We start from the raw sequence: 18,773 nt of genomic DNA on the forward strand, positions 1-18,773 counted from the left end.
CAGTCCTTGTGGAGGATGGAAATCTTTGTGTTTCATGAAGGAAAACTGAGCACCAAAGCACACAATCAGCTTCACCATACTAAAGGATTGCCTTGTCCTCCTAGCCACACACCCCTGAGATGGGTCTTGACCCTTCCCTTGGTTTACAGTTTTGAGTTCCTGCAGTCAAGACCCTTTCCTGCCCATAGGCTGCATCCGGCTCTGGAGCTGAACACGGGGAAAATATTCGATGTCCCTTGCTCAGCAGTTGCCAGCCCGTCCAGAACTCTTAAGTAACCCTTCTCTCTAGGCTCTGGCATGGAGGCTGTGAGTCACTGGACTCTTCGAAGAATCACTCATTCCCGTGGACTGTACTAAGTCCCTGCCCACACCTCAACCAAGGGTGCTCACTTCTGGAGGCAGGTCTCCCCCCAGGGGAAGCCCACAATTACTAACTGGCCCTACCTAGTAGTCCTTGCATCTGGAGCAACTCTGAAGCAGTGTGGGGTACAATGAACTTGCTGTGGGACTGGTGGGAGCTTGTGTGGCGACCGCACAGTGGGTCAACTTTCTCCTCAGCCCTGCATTTCCTCCAGCCCTCACAGGGTAAAATTAGTGCCCCAGAGAAAGACACCAAAAGGAGGCGGGCAACCACTCCCTCCTCTGAAGCAAAGCCTCAGCCCTGGGATATCCGGGATGCTGACTTTGATATGAACAGGTTTCAAGATGAGACCAGAGACCTGGTGTATTCCCAGATGGGCCAGTTAATATTATTACATACATAAAATAAATAATAAGTATGTGCTTACCCAATATTCTCAGGAACAGAAGGAACCATGAACCCGACTTTCCCCTTTGACACAGCTGGTTCACTTATGTCAAGTATTGGCTGAATAGTCAGGAAGTCACACTCAGGTGACCCTTAAAGGCTCACCTGGCCCATCTCAAGGGAAGATGGTCCCACACGGTTAAAGCCAGTAAAGCATCCTTAGATTATTTGGGATGAAAAACCCTAAGTAAACTGCACTAAAAGAAAGGTGGAGGTCTCATGGGATGCACGTTTGCTATTAACAGCCCAGGCCTCAACTCCGAGATGAGTGTGACTCTCAAGAGGACCCCTTCCTTCCTTCCTTCGCTTACCTGGCAGGTTTCCTGTTATAGACCTATGCTGTTCTGAAGACAGAACATTGTGCCAGGAGAGAGGGAGCAAACTCTTGGCGATTCTGGTGCAGAAAACAAATAACCTGCCTTCCACTTGTTCTCAGAGGCTGAAATGCTGCACAAGGAGCTCGTACAGAGCATGCAAATCCTCTGCACACATGCCTGCATCTTGAGGAACTTGTGAAGACGGTGGATTGTGAGTGCGCAGCCTTCGTACACTGAGATGTTCTTTCTCCCTCTGCATTTTGACTTAGTGCATGCTTATCACCTGACATGTTCTACCATTAACATGTAATATTTAACTCAGCGGGAGGGAACACCTTTGTGCAAGAGGGAACACAGTGTACTTTTATCTGGTCTGAGCCAAAACCACGTTTACAGGCTTAAAACTTTACTTCAGAACCAAGTGTGGTTTCAAAAATATGCAGAACTAATACGGTATTCTACTTTTTTTTTCTTAACTTGACAAAGAATGGACAGAAGGCAAAATGAAAAAAATTTATTTCCTGTGTTTTTATCCATAGTCAATACTGTCTTTTTTTCTGATCAATATATGTCAAAAGACCTCTTGGCTGTTATTTCCATTTTAAACAACTGCAGTATTTACAAGCTGCTTACAGTAATACTCACACACGCACAGACACGCACGTGCAAGGACATGTCATATCCTTATCTCTGGTATACTGAATGCCGTGAAGGCAATGACCTTTGGGAGCCCATGATCAGAAAAGGCAAAGCCACACTCCTCCCACGGGCCCACTCACCTGCAACTATTCCCAACATGCCCTCTCCTTTGTCCTCACACGGAACTCCCTGCCAGCTGTGCACAGGGTTAACGTAACCAGTGCTGACAATTTACTGAACCTGTTGCTTTAAAAAAGCACACGCCAATACGACCTGTTTCTGTTGTTCTGATTTCAGACTCAAGCTTCAAATACAGAGAATTTTGTCCAAAGACAAGCACACCAAACCCAAGAGTCATCTGGAGCAGCCATCGCATCCTCCGTGGCCAGGTGTGCAGGTGGACAGGGATTCATCCTCACTACCTGTCGGAGGACCTCTGCTCCTCCGATCGGTTCCAATGAATCATAATGAAGGGAGAGCCTACATAATAGGTGTGGCGTGACGTCAGAGCTGTGGGTAGCCTACATGGCCACCAGCTTGAGTTCCCTGACACCTCTATGCTGAGTCCACAAAGCGGACATCAGGATGTTCAGCTTCCAGGTGAGCATCTGCCCCAATGCAGAAAGAACAGCTGTTCCTAGGCAAGAAAGAAATCCTCAGCTCACGGTTCCTGACAGGTGACTCTGGGGAGATGCCTCATCACAAAACAGACCTCCGTATTCAAGTAAGGGTAGATCCTTCCGGACCTAGTTGATAATCACTTGCTTTTCGACTACAGCTTGTGAATAGGTAACGCGTTTCACCCGAGACGGCTTGGGTGTGCATCAACTAGATGATTGTGAAAGAGAAATGAAGAAAAGGGCTGGCTTTAAACACTTATTTTAAAAAATGCCTCTTATCCAGCACATTAAAATCCATACCACCTAAACATACACTGCAGTTTCTAATTTACCTCCTCTTGATCAGTAAAACTCAATATCCATCCAAGACTGCGACAGAAAATTCAAAGGCCATCAACAGGCTCCACACACCATTTGAGTCTTAACTGTGTCTCCATTGGTCTTGGAGTTACAGAAAATGCCTCTAGAAGGGACTGATCCTATCTCAACAATAATGTCCCACAAGGGAAAGTTGAGTGGGTCTGTGTCCAAGGTCACTGTATACGACTACTAAAGAGATGAGGAAGAATACTGATGACTTAGAAATAAAAACCCAGAAATAAATCTGCCTGTATTAATGAGAAAGTGTTTTAAATCAACACACTGCACGGCAGTTTATATTTAAGTAGCTAGTAAACAGAAATTCAAAGAGATCTCACACACTACCTTTTTTCCCGAGTTACATATTTAGAACAAAGGATGCTAGAAATTTAGCTAAAAAGACAGACAATTTTAGGCACTGGGCAAACATTAGATACCCAGTTTTTGATGAATTGCTCAAGACAGCAACCCATCGTGTAAGTTCCAGGCTGAGGCATAAAGGTGCTGGCAGGAAATGGAGCAGAATTTACATAGGCAATTGTATCCCTTGCTCAAGTGTGAGGCTGTGTTTTCTATTTTGATAGGAGAGAGAAATATAAACTAATCTCCAAAGTGTTCACAGTGAGTTATGTTTCCTACAAGAATTGCATGTGAAATGCTCGAAAGTCAGTACCCAGAGTCACTCTCTAGGTGTCTTTCAAGAGAGAAATATTGTTTGCTATCTTCTCGTTCAAAGACTGGAATTATCATCAATATACTTGAAAAAAATTTTTTTCAAAACACCTCCAATCTAATGGACCTTTATTCCCTGCTAGCGGAGACAGAGTCAGAACACTGAACACTTGCTCCCTCACCTCGAAAGTAATTACCGTTTTCTTGTAAAGTCCCCCATCTCCACCCTTCCCAGTCCCAAACACAGCACCACTGCATGGTAATCTAGACTCATGGACAAAAAAAGTAAAGCTCCATAGCAAAAAGTCTTATCAGCTCCTGAAAACGGCATAGAAAGGGAGGCCCCAGTGTAGGGACACAAATAGACTTTGTTTTTGTCACTGAAGATGAAATCAAGGCCATTCCAGGATTGTCCTCTCAAAGTGGGGGCAAGATAAGAAAGTCAGAGACTTCACTCATGCAGTTGTATCTAAAGGAAATCGAAAGTTAATTACTTGCAAAATTAGTTAAAAGCACTGAAGTATGCTGGAATTTTATACTTTAGTGAGAAGAAAGGCTGGGAAGAAGATATAAAATACTAGCTTGCTATCCAGGTGGCTACTGGGAGGAAAAAAAACTATAATAAATTAAATCTTAAAACACAAATCTTCAATTATCACTATCCCCTGCTGTAATTAGAAAAGTGGTTTTAAGGTCACCAGTTTTAGATTATAAAACTAAAAACAAGACTTCTCTTGGGTTCCTAATTTATAAATTTAATAAAGTTATATGGTGACAACATCTTATTTCAAGAAAAATGTCCAACTCTCTCAAATCAATGTACATGTTCCATACAGGTACATATGGAATCCTACTTTCAGAGCATGTAATACCTAACAATTATGAGGGGGACCAGGCATAAATACAATTCTGACCTTTGGCCAAACCACCTAAAGTGCATCTTCTGATGCTTTCTCTGTGGCGAGACGGATCGTCTCCCCTTAGACTGCACACCTTCCACTTCTCCACCTAGGAAGAGATCAAGCCCATCTTTGAGCAGGGAACACACAAGTATCTGGGAGCACAATTCCACTGGGAAGTTTTCAACACAGACAGGCTGGATTTCCAGCTTCAGAAAGATCACCACTACTGAACATACCATACAGCACGGACCTGCGCACACGAGCTGACAGAATAGAGCGACAGTAGCAGGAAGATACACTTGAAAGTAGTCAATTTAGAAAGAGAAAGGGCTCCTTTTGAAAAGGTTCAATTAAGTCATTTGACAAATATTTTTAAACAATAAAGTTTGCAAAGTTTGAAGTCTATGGAAACGTCAGTACAAGGCACATTGGGTTCTGAACGACCACTGATTTTTAAAATAACAAGGAGAAAAACCAACAGGGTTAGAAGCACAGGTGTGGAGAGACGCCTCCCGGCTGCGTCAGCTCTCACCCTGTCTCCTGGCCCGTCAGGACACTTGTGACCAGGAGCCTAGTCAGTGGGGACAACAGCTCTCTCCTCTCACCTCCCACAAAAGCCCCTGAGTAAACTGGCCAGTGCCACACTGTGGAGTGGTCACAGTTCAGCTGGATGACCGGTTTCTTCCTGCCATCTGTCCATGGGGAGACAGATGGCGGCTCCCAGGTGCTCAGGAGACGGGCAATTTTCTATGGAGTTTAAAACAAAGGGGATTTGAAAGCATTTAGAAAATGCTTAAAGTTGCAATGAAACTATACTGCAGCTCACACACAGCCACACGTTAACCAAGGTACACACTTCCCTGAACACATGCTCCTAAAAAAACCAACAGAATTATGAGACAACATAAGAATTAAGTCAACTTCACAGTTATAAATATTTTAAATGACAGGTATACACTATAAATTACAGGAAATAAATTCAAGTAATAGAAAAACACAGAAGCAGCAAAGTGCAGACCTGCTGAGACGGCAGGACAAGAACGGCGCCACGTAGACCATTTTGTTTGAAAAAATTTTACTTGAGAAACCGAACTTCATGTGGATGACTTCAAGAGCTAGGAACTCTTCAAATAAAAGGCAAATCCTTTCTTTAAGTTCCTGGGCCTTCATCTTCTTGCAAAGCAAAAGCATGTTCCAGAAGCAACTCCACAGAGCCTGCCACCAGCTGGGAGGAGCGCGCAGCACACGTGAGACGCGACAGGGCAGCTGGCGGTGGCGCTCGCCAGGGCAAACCTCTGGTCACCAGCTCTGGGAATCATCAGGGATGAAGCTATGTGTGTGTCTCCAGAGTCCAGCACACTAACAGAAAGGGGACAACAGCTCCTGCTGGCTATGTGTCAGGAAAGGGGGGGGCTAATCCTGAAGGCAATTTAAATAATGGTATTTTATTTTTATATATAAATAAATGTTCTGAGAAATCTCAGATTTAGTGCATTGCTGTAAAAAATTAGTGCAGTTTTTTTTCATTAAAGTTTTTAGCTTTCAAGGAATAAGATAAACCTACCTCTATCCATCATCTTCCTCACTGTACATTAAACTTTTATACTGTTAGGTGTCGAACCCAAAGTTCCCATATGGATCTGTTTGTAAAAATCATGGTCAATGGATTTCATTTTCTACGACAAAAACCATGGCAACTGTTTTTGGCAATGAAATTAGAAAAATATGAGCTCAGAGTTAAAGATAAGAGTCTGTGGGTTAAAGCATAAATGCATAGAGAGCCGTTCACAGACAGGCCCCAACAGAATTTTGCCTTTCATGCAGCTAACTTAAAAAAATATTTCAGCTTTATTTGGGGATGGAGACAGCGACAGGAGTCGGGTTGGAGGCGCTTAACCAAGCCGCTGTTCAAGTCTCTGCTGCGAAGGGCAGGCGGTCCCTGCAGGTGAACTTCGGCAACCTTACTTTCTCAGCCAGAAAAAGGAGCGCAGGGTGTAGCGCAGGCTCACACTTCTGCCCCCAGTTCTAGCACCCCAGTTTCAATCACAGTCACGTATTTATCGTCAATCTGGACCAGGAGCACTGTCTTGTCGATGTGGGACCTTGTACCTGGGTCTCTGCTGCAAGGCACCCATCGGTGAATCACCTAGTAATTAGAACAAAATGTGCAGTTAGGCCTTGAAGGCACCTGTAAACTCAGCCCCCAGGGCAGCTCTGCTAAGGACTCAAGCAGAGACACAGCCTAAACCAAAGGTAAACCAAAGGGGAACTTACGTGGCCTTCCATGCCCTCCTGAGGACTCCAATCTTTCCAGCTGTTTCTCCCCGCTTTTAACCGAATTCCTTCATCAGGCCACTGAAGCTCCTTCCTTTTTGACAGGTTGATCCCTTCCAGAATCTGACTGAGATCCACAATCTAGACAGATACATATTTCAATTCATATTTTCTCTTGATGATGAAAAACCTAAGACTAAGCAAAATTTCTCTCATAGGACTCTTTGCATTTTAAATTCTCTAACTGCTTACTGTGGATTTTTTTTTTTTTTAAGAATGAAAATCTAAACAGCCTGAATATTGGACAAACTTCCTCTCTCAGTTTTTAAGTTGGCAGAAAAATTTCCCCAACATTGCAAAGTGCTCCAATCCCTCACCTAAGCAAATGACATTTTCACAGGGGCCCCCCATTCGACAAGACAACAGACAAAAGCGAAGCAGCAGGAAGGCTCTTGGCCTGCTCACCTGGACCCTGTAAATCACCTCCCCCTTTCTGGCATGGGAACTGTTGGCAGGACTTAAGGTGCTGCCCGGCTGGGCCTCAGGGGCTCCGCTCTGGCTGCCTTCTGCCCCAAGAAAGCTCACAAGGGTGTGGTGCTTGCAGGCCGGGATGCTCTGGCTAGAGCTGCTGGAGGAGGGCAGGCCGTGCTGCACACAGACCGTGCCGCCCTGGCTGCTGCCTTCCATCTGGTTCACCATGGAGAGGCGGGACTGGATGGACGAGGGCAGGTTTCGAAGAGATATCTGGCTGGTGGAGGAGCGCCGACACGGCACGAAGCCCGTGGTGGACATCCGGAGGGACGAGTGGCGGCTGCTGTAGCAGCAGGACGACTGGCTGGCCATGGAGGCTCGAGCTGGGGACTGTCTGACCAGACTGGACTGCACCGAGTGGGCGCTGTGGCTAGTGCCTGGCAGGAAGCAACGACAGCCCCCATCAGCAGAAGACAAGCCACACCTGGGCTGTGTGCTGTGCTTTCTTCAATGTCTCAGCAATCACTCCATAGCTTTACAGAATTTAACATTTATGTCTAAAACTTTAAAGGTTACAAAAAAAGAAATAAATACCTAAGATCTATTTTCTTGTATTTCTATAAAATTATTTTTTTTATTTCTTAAAAGCTTTTTAAAATACAAATTCTACGGTATAAGAAAAAATAATTTATAGCAAATATTTGGATTAAGGTTAGAATAAATGCTAAAATATTTTTTTACAGAAATATTTCAGATAAATAAGAATGTAAAAAAAAATAAATGAGATAAGCTACTTTGGAAATGACAGAATCAGAAACATTTAAAGACACTGTGTGGGGATGGAGAGATGGCTCAGAAGGTAAGAGCACTGGCTGCTCTTGCATAGACCTGGGTTCGATTCCCAGCACACATGTAACAGTTTCCAACCATCTGTAACTCCAGTTTCAGGGGATGTGACCCCTTCTTCCGACCTCCACAGGCACTGCACACATGTGCTCACTCACAGAAAATAAAAATAACAAGAAACACAGCCTGGGATCACATCCATGTGGAATCCAAGCGTCAAACTCAAAGGCCAAGAGCAGAATGGCAGCTGATGGGGCAGGGTGGGAAGCAGGGGCCGCGGAGCCGCTGGGCTGGAAGGGCGGCTTCTGGAGGTGACTGCAGCACAGGGCTCAGTGCTACACTGCGTGCTAAGATTTGTGTGCCTGAAAAGTGCTGAGCAGAGAGAGAGAGAGAGAGAGAGAGAGAGAGAGAGAGAGAGAGAGAGAGAGAGAAGAGAGAGAGGACACGGCTGTGCCCGAGCTGAATTTACTCAAGAGGTAGGTAACAGGAGAAGCTCATAGTGGAAGGCTCTGAGGATGCCCACTTAGAGAAACCCCCTGCAAAGACTCTCAGGGCTGGGCATCAGGTCACTTACAAGGTCTGTTCATGTGATTACAAAGATTTACATATGAAAATACTGTAAAGTCAGAAGAAGCCTGCTACTGCACTACAGGATAAAAATTAGATAAAATACAACACTTATATATTATTAGCTTTTAAAATGTAATATATATTTGTTTTTTTTTTTTTTTTTTTTGAGACAGAGTCTTATCTCTATAGTCCTGGCCATCCTGTAACTCACTCTGCAGGCCAGGCTGGCTTCAAACTCAGAGATGCTTGTCTCTGTCTGAGTGCTGGGATTAAAGGTGTGCATACAAACCCATAATATTTTGGATAAGCGAGTGGAGTACAAGATTTATACATGTGTATCAATGACTGATGTAACAATGCCATAATGTACTACTGGATATCAAGGAAACACCATGCTTCCCATTATCAATACACATTCCTACTTTACACACACAGACACACACAGACACACACAGACACACACACACTGGCTGCACGGTAGGGTCAACATCTAACATAACTTTTTCTTGAGTTACCAAGTGTTGGAGGATACGGCGTGGTGGGTGGGTGCAGCCCCGATCCTGCCGCCTGTCCCTGGTGTCCAGTGCTTCCTTGGGACCCGGTGCTGTGGGGATCACTGACTGGGGCTGCATTGGTACCAGGACAGGAAGTGCCACCTCCAGTGTCAGAATCTTCAATATTGCCACCACTGTTACAGCCAGCTCCACAACCTTTCCTTAACCTGGAGACAAATTCCAAGGTAGAAAGCATTAGCCCTGTATCACTTCAAAATCAACCCTCTGATCCTTTCCACTCTTCTGGGGTACCAGGACTGTCATAGCTACCTCCCAACGTCATTACGGTAAAATGAGGCTCGGGAACAAGTCCCCTTCCCACGAGTGGCTTGAGAAGTACGTCGTGCCCCTCCCCCGCCTCCCAACTCCTCCCACCAACTCTACAGTTCTGCACCCACTGTCCATACAGTGTAATGAAGAACTGCAGAACAGCTGGGCTCTCAGGACCCCAGCTGGAACCAGCAATCTTTGTCATCTGAAGCAGCATCCTATAGCCCAGGCTGCTCAAGGACTCTGTATATATTCTTCAATTCTCCTCCTGCTTCAGTGCCCTGAATGCTGGGATCACAGGTACAAGCCACCACACCAAGCTTTGGCAACAGAATTCTTGCCAGTATCTGTTGAGCACAGAGACCCAGTTTGGGATTTGCTGCTAGAGCACTGCTTCATCTTGCTGTTTGGTTTTTGTTGTTTTAAAACAGGAAGACTAACAGCTGCCCTAATGGTGCAGGGTTACCTCGGTTTGGTACTGGACACCCTGCGCCAAGAACACCCTTGGTCCCAGCAACCTATCTGTATGCTACTTCTCCCAGGGGGATCAGTTTCTGGTAGGCACTGTAGCTAACACAGAGGTTTTCTGAAAATGAAATCCTGTGAATACTCTTCTGGCTTATGCTGTCAGACAGTAACTCAACCTGAGTCTTTAAGCACTGGCTAGTCCTTGGAAAATTTAAAGACACCACTAAGAGTCTGTAGCTCTAGCTCATATTCTGTTTCCTAGTGTTCTGATAAATAGAAACTGAGAACAATAACCTATAGTTGTCCTTACCATCCACCGAACTACGATGCATCTATACCTATGTCAGGCTTCACTAGACAAAGAAGGCAGAGGGAAACACAACACACATACTCCAGCGCACTCAGGAACTGCATCTGGGTGACGATGGGACTGCTGCAATGGTAACAACTGGCTGTGTGGAGTGCTCCCTGCTGCTGAGAAGGAGTGCAGCCGCAAAGAAAGCAATCCACATGCAAGGTTCCAATGTCTTTCTCTTACGAGAGGCAAGATGTCGCAGCAGAATGAGGAAGTTAAACACAGGAACAGGGGCAAAGGGAAAGTTAGAGTTCTGCTGACGTCGCCAAGGTACATGAGCTCCACTGTTACCTGAGCCTGACTAAGGTTTATCTCGGTTTCTGAAGGTAAGGAGCTGATTTCTACCTCCTGGTGTTCAGGTGGAGTACACCCCGGCACTTCCATCTTCCCTACGAGCTTCCTAGGTGAGCTGACACACAGTGCTGAGAGAAAGCAGCTCAGGACACAACCCCACTACCTGTGCCAGGTGGACACTATGAAGTTCCGGATATTTCCCAAGCTGATTGGTCCCCCAAGAATTTCTTTGAGCTGGTCATGGCTGTCAGAGTAAGACGTTGTCAGGGGTGACACAAAGATCGGGTAGCCAATAGGCTGATCACAAGACGAGTTTATCATGTTCCGCAGCGCCTGCTTTGCATTCTGGATGCTGCCTCTCTCGGGGTTTCGGTTCCGGAGAAAAACCAGCTCCTGCTGCTGCCCTGCCCAGAGACCTCGGACACACTCCTTATTCACCTACGGGACAGGGAAGGGCAAGGACAAAGGTCAAGAAAGGAAGTGCAGAAATGGGTGACAGAGTGTGGTGACCAACTGAAAAGCTATGAACACAAGCTCACCTGTGAAAGGAGTTAGTCAATGTCTCTTCTTGAATAGCTGACTGCTAAGTAGTAGGCACCTATGGTATACTTTCTCTTGCTACACCTTCTAGAATACGAAGTAAAATGAGCTCCTTTTGTTTGCCATGCTAGTGGACTAGATAATAGTTTTGATGGAAAAGACAGGCAACACATATTTCAATTTGAGAGGATGTTTGTGATATTTTGGGGTTGATTAAAAGACTAGATAAAGATCGGTGGTGGACAAGATGGCACCGCAGGTAAAGCTACTTTCTTCTAAGTCTGGTGACTTGAGTGTGACCCGTGGCACCCTCCTGTGTGGTGGAAGGAGAGAACCAATCCCTGAAAGCTGTTCTCCAGCTTCCACAGAATGCTGGCCACACTAGGGTGTGTGCGCACACACACACATACACACGCACTCTTAAAGAGATCAAAGTGAATCATAATAAACTTTTAATTTCAGAAACCAACGTTCCTAAACCCCTAAAACATTTACACACATACATACGCATACATGAACACTCACGTATGTGCAGACTGAGAGAGAGTGAGAAAGAATTTAAGGAACAAACCACTTAACAGTCAGCTTTGAACCACAATGAAGCACAAGCTTTGCTATTCTCTTTTAAATGAGGAGAGCATCTCATTAGCAGTGGAGTGCTATGGTTTTTTGTTTGTTTGTTTCTTTTTGAGACAGGGTTTCTCTGTGTATCTCTGGCTTTTCTGGAACTCACTCTGTAGACCAGGTTGGCCTTGAACTCACAGAGATCCGCCTGCCTCTGCCTCCCCAAGTACTGGGATTAAAGATGTGCGCAACCACTGCCTGCCAAGTGCGGGCTTTTAAAGAAGGATACTGTTCAGATTTCATATGTAATGGATAAAAGTCCACCAGCCCTCAAATAAACTAAACAAACTAAAGGCTTTACTGCATCTAAGAAAACCTCATAGGGCGGAGGGAATTCTGAAAGTGAGTGTTCATAAAGCGAGGTCTAAACAACCGCACTCGGGAGGCCGGATCAGGACGCCTGACCACTCTTCCCGTCACAGGCCTGTGCTGCACACTCACCTTGATGACCCTGAAGCTCAGGTGGCGCCGGTTGAGCATGATGATCTTGTACTCATTGGTGCCGTCGTCCATGACATGCCGCAGAGCCAGCAAGGAGGGGGAGTTGGCGAGCACTGCACTCCGCCACGCTGGGTCCCCTTCGTGGGCTATCACTAGGTTCTTCTCGTGAGACACGATGGCTTCATAGAGGACAGTGGGGTCGTCATACTCGTCTGGAGAAGTGAAATGGTCCTAACACAGAAATAGCACACGTGGGTTTTTGGTTTTGTTTTGGAAAAAAGGAAAATAAGTTCTAGGATAATAAGCAAAAATTCTTACAAATGGGCTTAACTTCCTATTATACGTATGAGTGCTATTATGAACATGCTCATTACTGTTCTACTAACTGGGTTACTGTTTTATACATGTCTCAGCTCTTTAACCAACACTTTCTCCAAAGCTTTACATAACCAAGTTTCATAAATTGTCTTTTTACCTCTTTCAAGGTAGTTTTCACATATTTATTTATACATGTTTAATGTTTATTATTGTGTGTGTATAGTATGTATGCATGTAGTGGTCACAAAACAGCTCTGTGGAGTTGGTTCTCTCCTTCCACCCTGTCATAGGTTCTCAGGACTGAGCTCAGGTCTCCAGGTTTGTGCAGCAAGTGCCTTTACCCACGGGGCCGTCTCACTGACCTGCACATACAAGTTAAGAGTCTCGAAAGGTCTCTACATTGTGCTCTTTATAAGCTAAATAAATTTTCCATAAAGACACACATTTGTAATAGCTGCAGCATGCCAATTATCCTGCCCTTGCCCCTCCTCTACATGTAACTGTACATAGATTCGGTATTCCAGTGCCACTCCAAGAGCCTCTTTGGCTCTATGACCACTCAGCCCTAGGATGGACATTTGCCATCTACTGTCTGCAAGACTGAGGCAGGAAGCATGAACGAGACAAAGGGAGCATCCCCTTTAAAACCTCCAAGTTAACAGGGGATTAAAGATACACATCAAAATAATCACAACTCAGAGCTAATGTTATTCAGGAAATGCAGCTGTCTTACTGTTTGCTTTTGCACGTAGCTAGAAGGTTGATGCAGGCATATACTCATCCCAGCTCAACCCCAGTAACTACAGCTCATGTCTGGCAGGGAAGAGGAGGAGTAAAAAGCCAGTCCCCAGGGTGCAATCTATGAAAATGACGCTGTGCACCTGAGTGACGAAGCCTAGCAGTGGCCTGTCCTCCCTTCCCTGTTCCCTTCATCTGCCGGGGAGGCTGGATAACACCTTCACATGTAGCAAGACTCAAACTCAATGGGGGCAGAACTGCTTCCCAGGTTCAAAGTTCACAAATGGTAATGCCAGGTCAACACAACTTCCAACACCGGGATTCATCTCTTTTACAATGAAAATCTTTTTTCAATTCATTTTATTTTTGCTTATGTATATATACATGTTTGTGTACAGATGTGCATGTGAGTGTAGGTGCCTGTACATGTCAGATCCTGGAGTGGAGTTAGAGACAGTTGTGAGCTGCCTGCTGTGGGTGAAGGGGATTGAACTTGGGTCTTCTGTCAAGAGTAGTATGGGGCTAGAGGGATGGCTCAGAGGTAGAGAGCACTGGCTACTCTTCCAGAGGTCCTGAATTCGATTCCCAGCAACCATATGGTGACTCACAACCATCTGTAGTGAGATCTGGTGCCCTCTTCTGGTTTACAGGCATACATGCAGACAGAATACTGTATACATAACAAATAAATAAATCTTTAAAAAAAATAGTTATATCAATTCTTAACTGCTGAGCTTTCTCTCTAGTTCCACGGATTAATCTCTTAAGAGCTCTGCCTTGGCAGAACCTACTAGATAAAGTCTGTGACCTGCCTGACGGATAACAGCACTCCTAATGACTCTGCACTGGCTTGGACAACAGACAAGACACCTTGCACACTGTGCTGCCTTTAGCAAATGCTTACCGTGGGAGAGATCCCTCCATCCACCTCTGCTTACTAGAATCAGTATGGTTATTCGGATGAGAAAGGAGCTGACATTGACAATAGGACCGATACACGTTATTAGGTACGCTAACTGCAGGTTTTAATCTTGTTCAAATAATGCTTCTCACTGGCTTCAACTATAGAAAACGGAAGTTTTTATGCTGGAGTCTTGTGTTTAAGCCTGTAATCCCAGTTACTCAGGACGCTCATTAGGCCAGCCCGGACAACCTAAGGAACCTTTTTCTGTCTCTCAGAGCGGGCTGAGGATACAGCTGAGCAGCAGAGCACCTGCCTGAGTGCAGAAGACTCTAGTTGAATCCCTAGACAGTACCCCCCACCCCAGTGACCTGGTCACTGTCTTCTCTTTTAAATGTACCGAGTCTTGTCTCAAACCGCAGATCTGTAATCACAGTTGAGTGACATGACCAGAGGAACAAGTGCCAGCACACAATCCACAGCGCGTTCCTCAAATGGTCCAGGGCTTTGCAAATACATTTTGGGGTCCAATTTTCATTGCACTCCTTAGTAGGACTGTCAATGACCACTGAGCCTGTCCTGACTGCCTGCTGCTCAGGAGCACACCAAGCAGAAGGCAGCAGCATGCCATCCTACTGAGGAGTCACGAGGCACTTGCGGCTGTCAGGTGTTTGCTGGGGACAGGAACTGCAAACACATGAAATCCAACAAGCGTTTCAGGAGCACAGCCCCGTCCTTTCAGTTCACCACTGCTCCCAGATGATCAGTGGTGACGACATTAATACTCAGAGTCACTACTACCGTTACCATGAGAAACACAGGTTCAGGCTTCTGGGACTTAACGTCCTGCTACCAGTCAGGCTTTTCCTAGATTCAGATGAGAGCCTTTCCAAAGGTTCCCCAAAACACAGCATGGAAATCAAACCATGAAGTATTAGCAAACCCCTGAAATGAACTAAAATACAACCAACTCATCTCTTACCTGATGGAGTTTAAGGGACATACGGATCCCAGGTACTACAACTTTCCTCAACAGCTCCATGTCAGCGAAAACCCACTCATCTCGGACTGAAGAAATCCTGAAGTCCCCTTTGAACAGGGCATGCAGTCCATAGAGGAAGGACTCCAGGTTACTGTGAGGTGGACAGAAACGGCACATATTTTGACAGAGGTCTTCATGGCACTGAATCTCCTAGCTGCTTTGCATCACAATAGTCTGGAGAGTTTTGAAAGCAGACTCCAGAAACTGAAGTCTGAACTCCTTAGTGAGACTCCCAGGAAATGGGTCCTGTTTGCCTGGGAGCCTTGCTTATGAAGCACGGGAAATGGCTCACAGAGATAGACAATGGGAGAGAGCCTGCGTAGCGAGGGAAATGAAGGAATCTCATGTGAAACATGAGACCAGAGACATTTAAAGTAGGAACTTCTCCTTTAAAATACACATTACACTAGATGATACAGACAAAGACTATGAAGAAATATAGGAAAACAAACCAGGGAAATTTATTAGAAAAATAGATAAAATGAGACCAATCAAATCTTACAAAGTGATTATAAAATGCTGGAAGTCCATTAAATTGTCACAATTAGTAGCTATTCTCACAAGTGGGAGTTTTAAAGCCAGTTAGTTACTACAACATAAGACGTTCAGCAAAAACATTTATAGAAAAATGAAATTTACAGAAACTTTGCAGTAAAATATCCCAAAATGAATGTTTCAAAACATAACCAAGTAGCCAAACAAAACACATTTATTTTACATCACAGAGAGCTTCTCATGCTCCTTTACTGTATGTGTGCTGTGTTTCCGTGTGAATCTGTGTACCACACACCTACCTAGTGCTCACAGAGGCCATCAGATCCCCTGAAACTGGAGTTACAGACAGTTGTAAGACACCATGTGAGCTGGGAATTGAACCCAGGTCTCCTGGAAGAGCAGCTAGTGCTCTTATTAATCACTCAGCCATCTTTCCAGCCCCATTCCCTTCCCAATACCTTCTAGAAAACAGAGTGGCCTCTTTACCTGGACATATGGTGGGAGGCCGTTCCCAAAGCCCTCCGGCCCAGAACGCAGAGTCCATAACAAAGAGTCACCAGGGAAGAGTCTCTGTCCACATCTAGAGGCTTTAAAATAAAGAACATTAGATACCGGGAAGCTCTACAGGTATGTAACAAATCAGAAAAGATCCCACGGGTAAGGCAGACAGAGAAAGGAAGAGCTGAACTCTACTGTCAGAGAAGAGTTCTGTTGATGGGATACTATCTCAGAGGGAGAGTGGAGAGAGTGAGGGAGAGGCCTGCTACACTGGTGAGTGTCCTTGAGCTTGAAGCCAGTGCATCTCCAAGTTTAGAGGGCTTTTCTAGGAGGAGGTCCTTCTGGGAAGGGATTTATGGGAGCAGAATGCTTGCTCTTAAGGAGACCTGGGAACAATTTTGATTTGATTAAAGAAAAACTATAGCAGAAGGGAGATGTGGCTGGAAAATACCACTAATAACTTTATTCTAAAGGGACTGTAAACAGTGGGTAGAATATATCCAGGGTTGAGTGGGTTGTCTGAAGGGATTGGGGACACCCAGATCAGAACTGGGCCTCAAAAATGCTTATTTTATGTGTATGAGCATTTTGTCTGCACATATATATGTGCACCACAGGCATGCCTGGGGTCAGAAGAGGGCACTGGATCCCCCAGAACTAGAGTTACAGATAGTTGTGAGCCATCATGTGTGCTGGGAATCAAACTCAGGTCCTCTGGAAGGACAGCAAGTGTACTAGGTGCTGAGCTGCCTTCTCAGCCCCCAAGGTGAGCCTTTTGAATATACGGTGTACGGGCATTTAGTAGGATTTCTTCAAGCTATGGCCAAACGTCCAATAACCTGAGAGTACTTGAGGATGGAGGTCATTTCTGAGTAAGAAAATAATGTACTTCAATACTGTCCAAGCCACAAAAGGGATATTATAACAACATGTCCACATGCATCAAATGCCCTTCAAATTTGAAAACATTGGGCAAAAAAACCCTTAGGCATGTTTCATGTATAAAAAAACAAAACAAATGAAACCACCTAGCTGCCTGTGGCACGTCCCTGGCTGCCCCCCCCCGCCCCCCTAGAAGGGTGTGTAGCCTACTCATGACTGCTTTAGGACGGGTGACTCTCATCAGCATATGCTCTGCTGCACATCAGTGTAAAGTTCAAGGCTGCCACTCAAGAGAGGGGGCACAAAGGCACCCCATTCCTACTGATGAGAAGATGCTAAAATGGCAAGGTTCCTGAAAATAGCTGGGAAGTAAGGGCTAACGGGTTTGGTAAAGCCACAGACACTGGCTGTCAAGGCACTGCTAACTCCAGGATACCAAGTAAACAGGATGCTGGGTACTCAGCTCCACAGACCTTCCCTGAGAAGACAGTGAGCCCTAGACAGTCTTGGGGTCTGTGGTTTTGCAGGGCTGGCCAGGGACACGACAGTGCTATACGCCTAGAAGAAAGAGTAGTTGGAAAGTCTGTACTTCATCCTACTTTAGGGCAGGACAACTTGTCCTGATGTGTGCTTGGGGAAACACTTGCATCAATGTCATGGGGAAGACTCCTATTTTAGGTCTATGATTTGGATTTCCGGAATCAGAGTTTCCTGGGAGAGACCTAAAAAACACTTTATTTTCAAAGTGTTGATTTTTACCTAATTTCGTACTGAAAGTCCTAGGTCTATACTCTCCAACAGCAGTCACGGCTGCACAAGCAAACTATTTAGAAGGATTACAGTAAAACAAATGCCAGCAGGACGCTAAAAAAGGATGCTCTTCAGCTGCCTTGGCAGAGCTGGTTTGGCTCAAACATTCTGACACAGGCATGCTGCCTAACCCAGAGGATCTGAGAAGTGCAGGTAAAACTGACTCACAATAATAGGATATTCGCCCACTTTGTGAAAACCTGGATTCAGAGAGATACAAAGGCCATGCAACAGCATTACCTTTGCTCTCCGGGAAGAGCAGTACTCTATCCAGTTGAGGTAAATCACACAGAAACTCTCCCGAGATATGCCTGCCAGACGATGGTCATAGTCTTCGTCAATGTTTGGGTTAAAAGTCGGGTCCACGTCAACATAATTTCGGTCTGCACACAGACGCAGTCCTTCCTGCATTGTCTCATTCGCAAGCCACTCCTCTAACTTAGAGGAGGCTGTGACGTAATAAATGATCCCCTAATTAAGAAACACAGGGAATTCCAGTCAAATCACAATGCAAAAATTCATTCCAATTTCTTATCACCTACAGATAATTTAGCTCAAAATATTTAATACCAGGTCCCGTGCCTAATTTTAAGAAAGCTACTTCGAGCCTTCCTAGATGGAAACACCATCCAGTGCTTTAAAATCAACCATTGTGAGAGCTAAGTAACCTGTAAGCTCCACCAGCAAAGGGACCAGATAACTTCCTGAAATGCTGGGCACTGTAGCTCTCGGGAAATAACAAGCCACATGTTTTCATTCCCCTAGTGTATGAATCAACTGCGCTGGACATGCTTGATCACTCGTGGGTGGGAGGTAATTAGGCAGGAAATATGTCAGGATGTATGCTTGCCCCTGATTGGATCTGATGGGATATGCAATGAATTGTGGGTTTTGCCTTTTAAGTCCCTGCAAAACATGACTTGTGGCCATTCTTCGGGAACCTAGAGGTAGACCTGTCCAGAGACCATCTTTGTGGCCCGCATTTAATTAAAGTTTGCTTCAAATTTGGCTCAAAATTGTAGAATTGTTCTTTCTCTTGAGAATCTTAGGATTAACATCATAAA

The 18,773-nt window shown here is 45.2% G+C and overlaps 1 protein-coding gene across 5 annotated transcripts in view; it reads right to left on the bottom strand.

Moving 5' to 3' along the window:
- Positions 1-1,623: 1,623 nt before the first annotated feature.
- Pcnx1 (pecanex 1) overlaps positions 1,624-18,773 on the bottom strand; it is a 141,058-nt gene continuing 123,908 nt past the window's right edge. For all 5 annotated transcript variants that reach the window (XM_057782090.1, XM_057782089.1, XM_057782087.1 and 2 more), the window contains 9 exons: positions 17,950-18,180; positions 16,006-16,106; positions 14,965-15,115; positions 12,026-12,256; positions 10,584-10,858; positions 8,995-9,200; positions 7,058-7,500; positions 6,593-6,733; positions 1,624-6,464 (listed from right to left, as the gene is read on the bottom strand). In XM_057782090.1, coding sequence (XP_057638073.1) covers positions 6,324-6,464; positions 6,593-6,733; positions 7,058-7,500; positions 8,995-9,200; positions 10,584-10,858; positions 12,026-12,256; positions 14,965-15,115; positions 16,006-16,106; positions 17,950-18,180 — 1,920 coding nt within the window. In that variant the 3' untranslated portion in view covers positions 1,624-6,323. The remainder of the gene's footprint in view (positions 6,465-6,592; positions 6,734-7,057; positions 7,501-8,994; positions 9,201-10,583; positions 10,859-12,025; positions 12,257-14,964; positions 15,116-16,005; positions 16,107-17,949; positions 18,181-18,773) is intronic.

The sequence above is a fragment of the Chionomys nivalis genome, chromosome 10 (assembly GCF_950005125.1).
Source record: "Chionomys nivalis chromosome 10, mChiNiv1.1, whole genome shotgun sequence".
NCBI lineage: Eukaryota > Metazoa > Chordata > Mammalia > Rodentia > Cricetidae > Chionomys > Chionomys nivalis.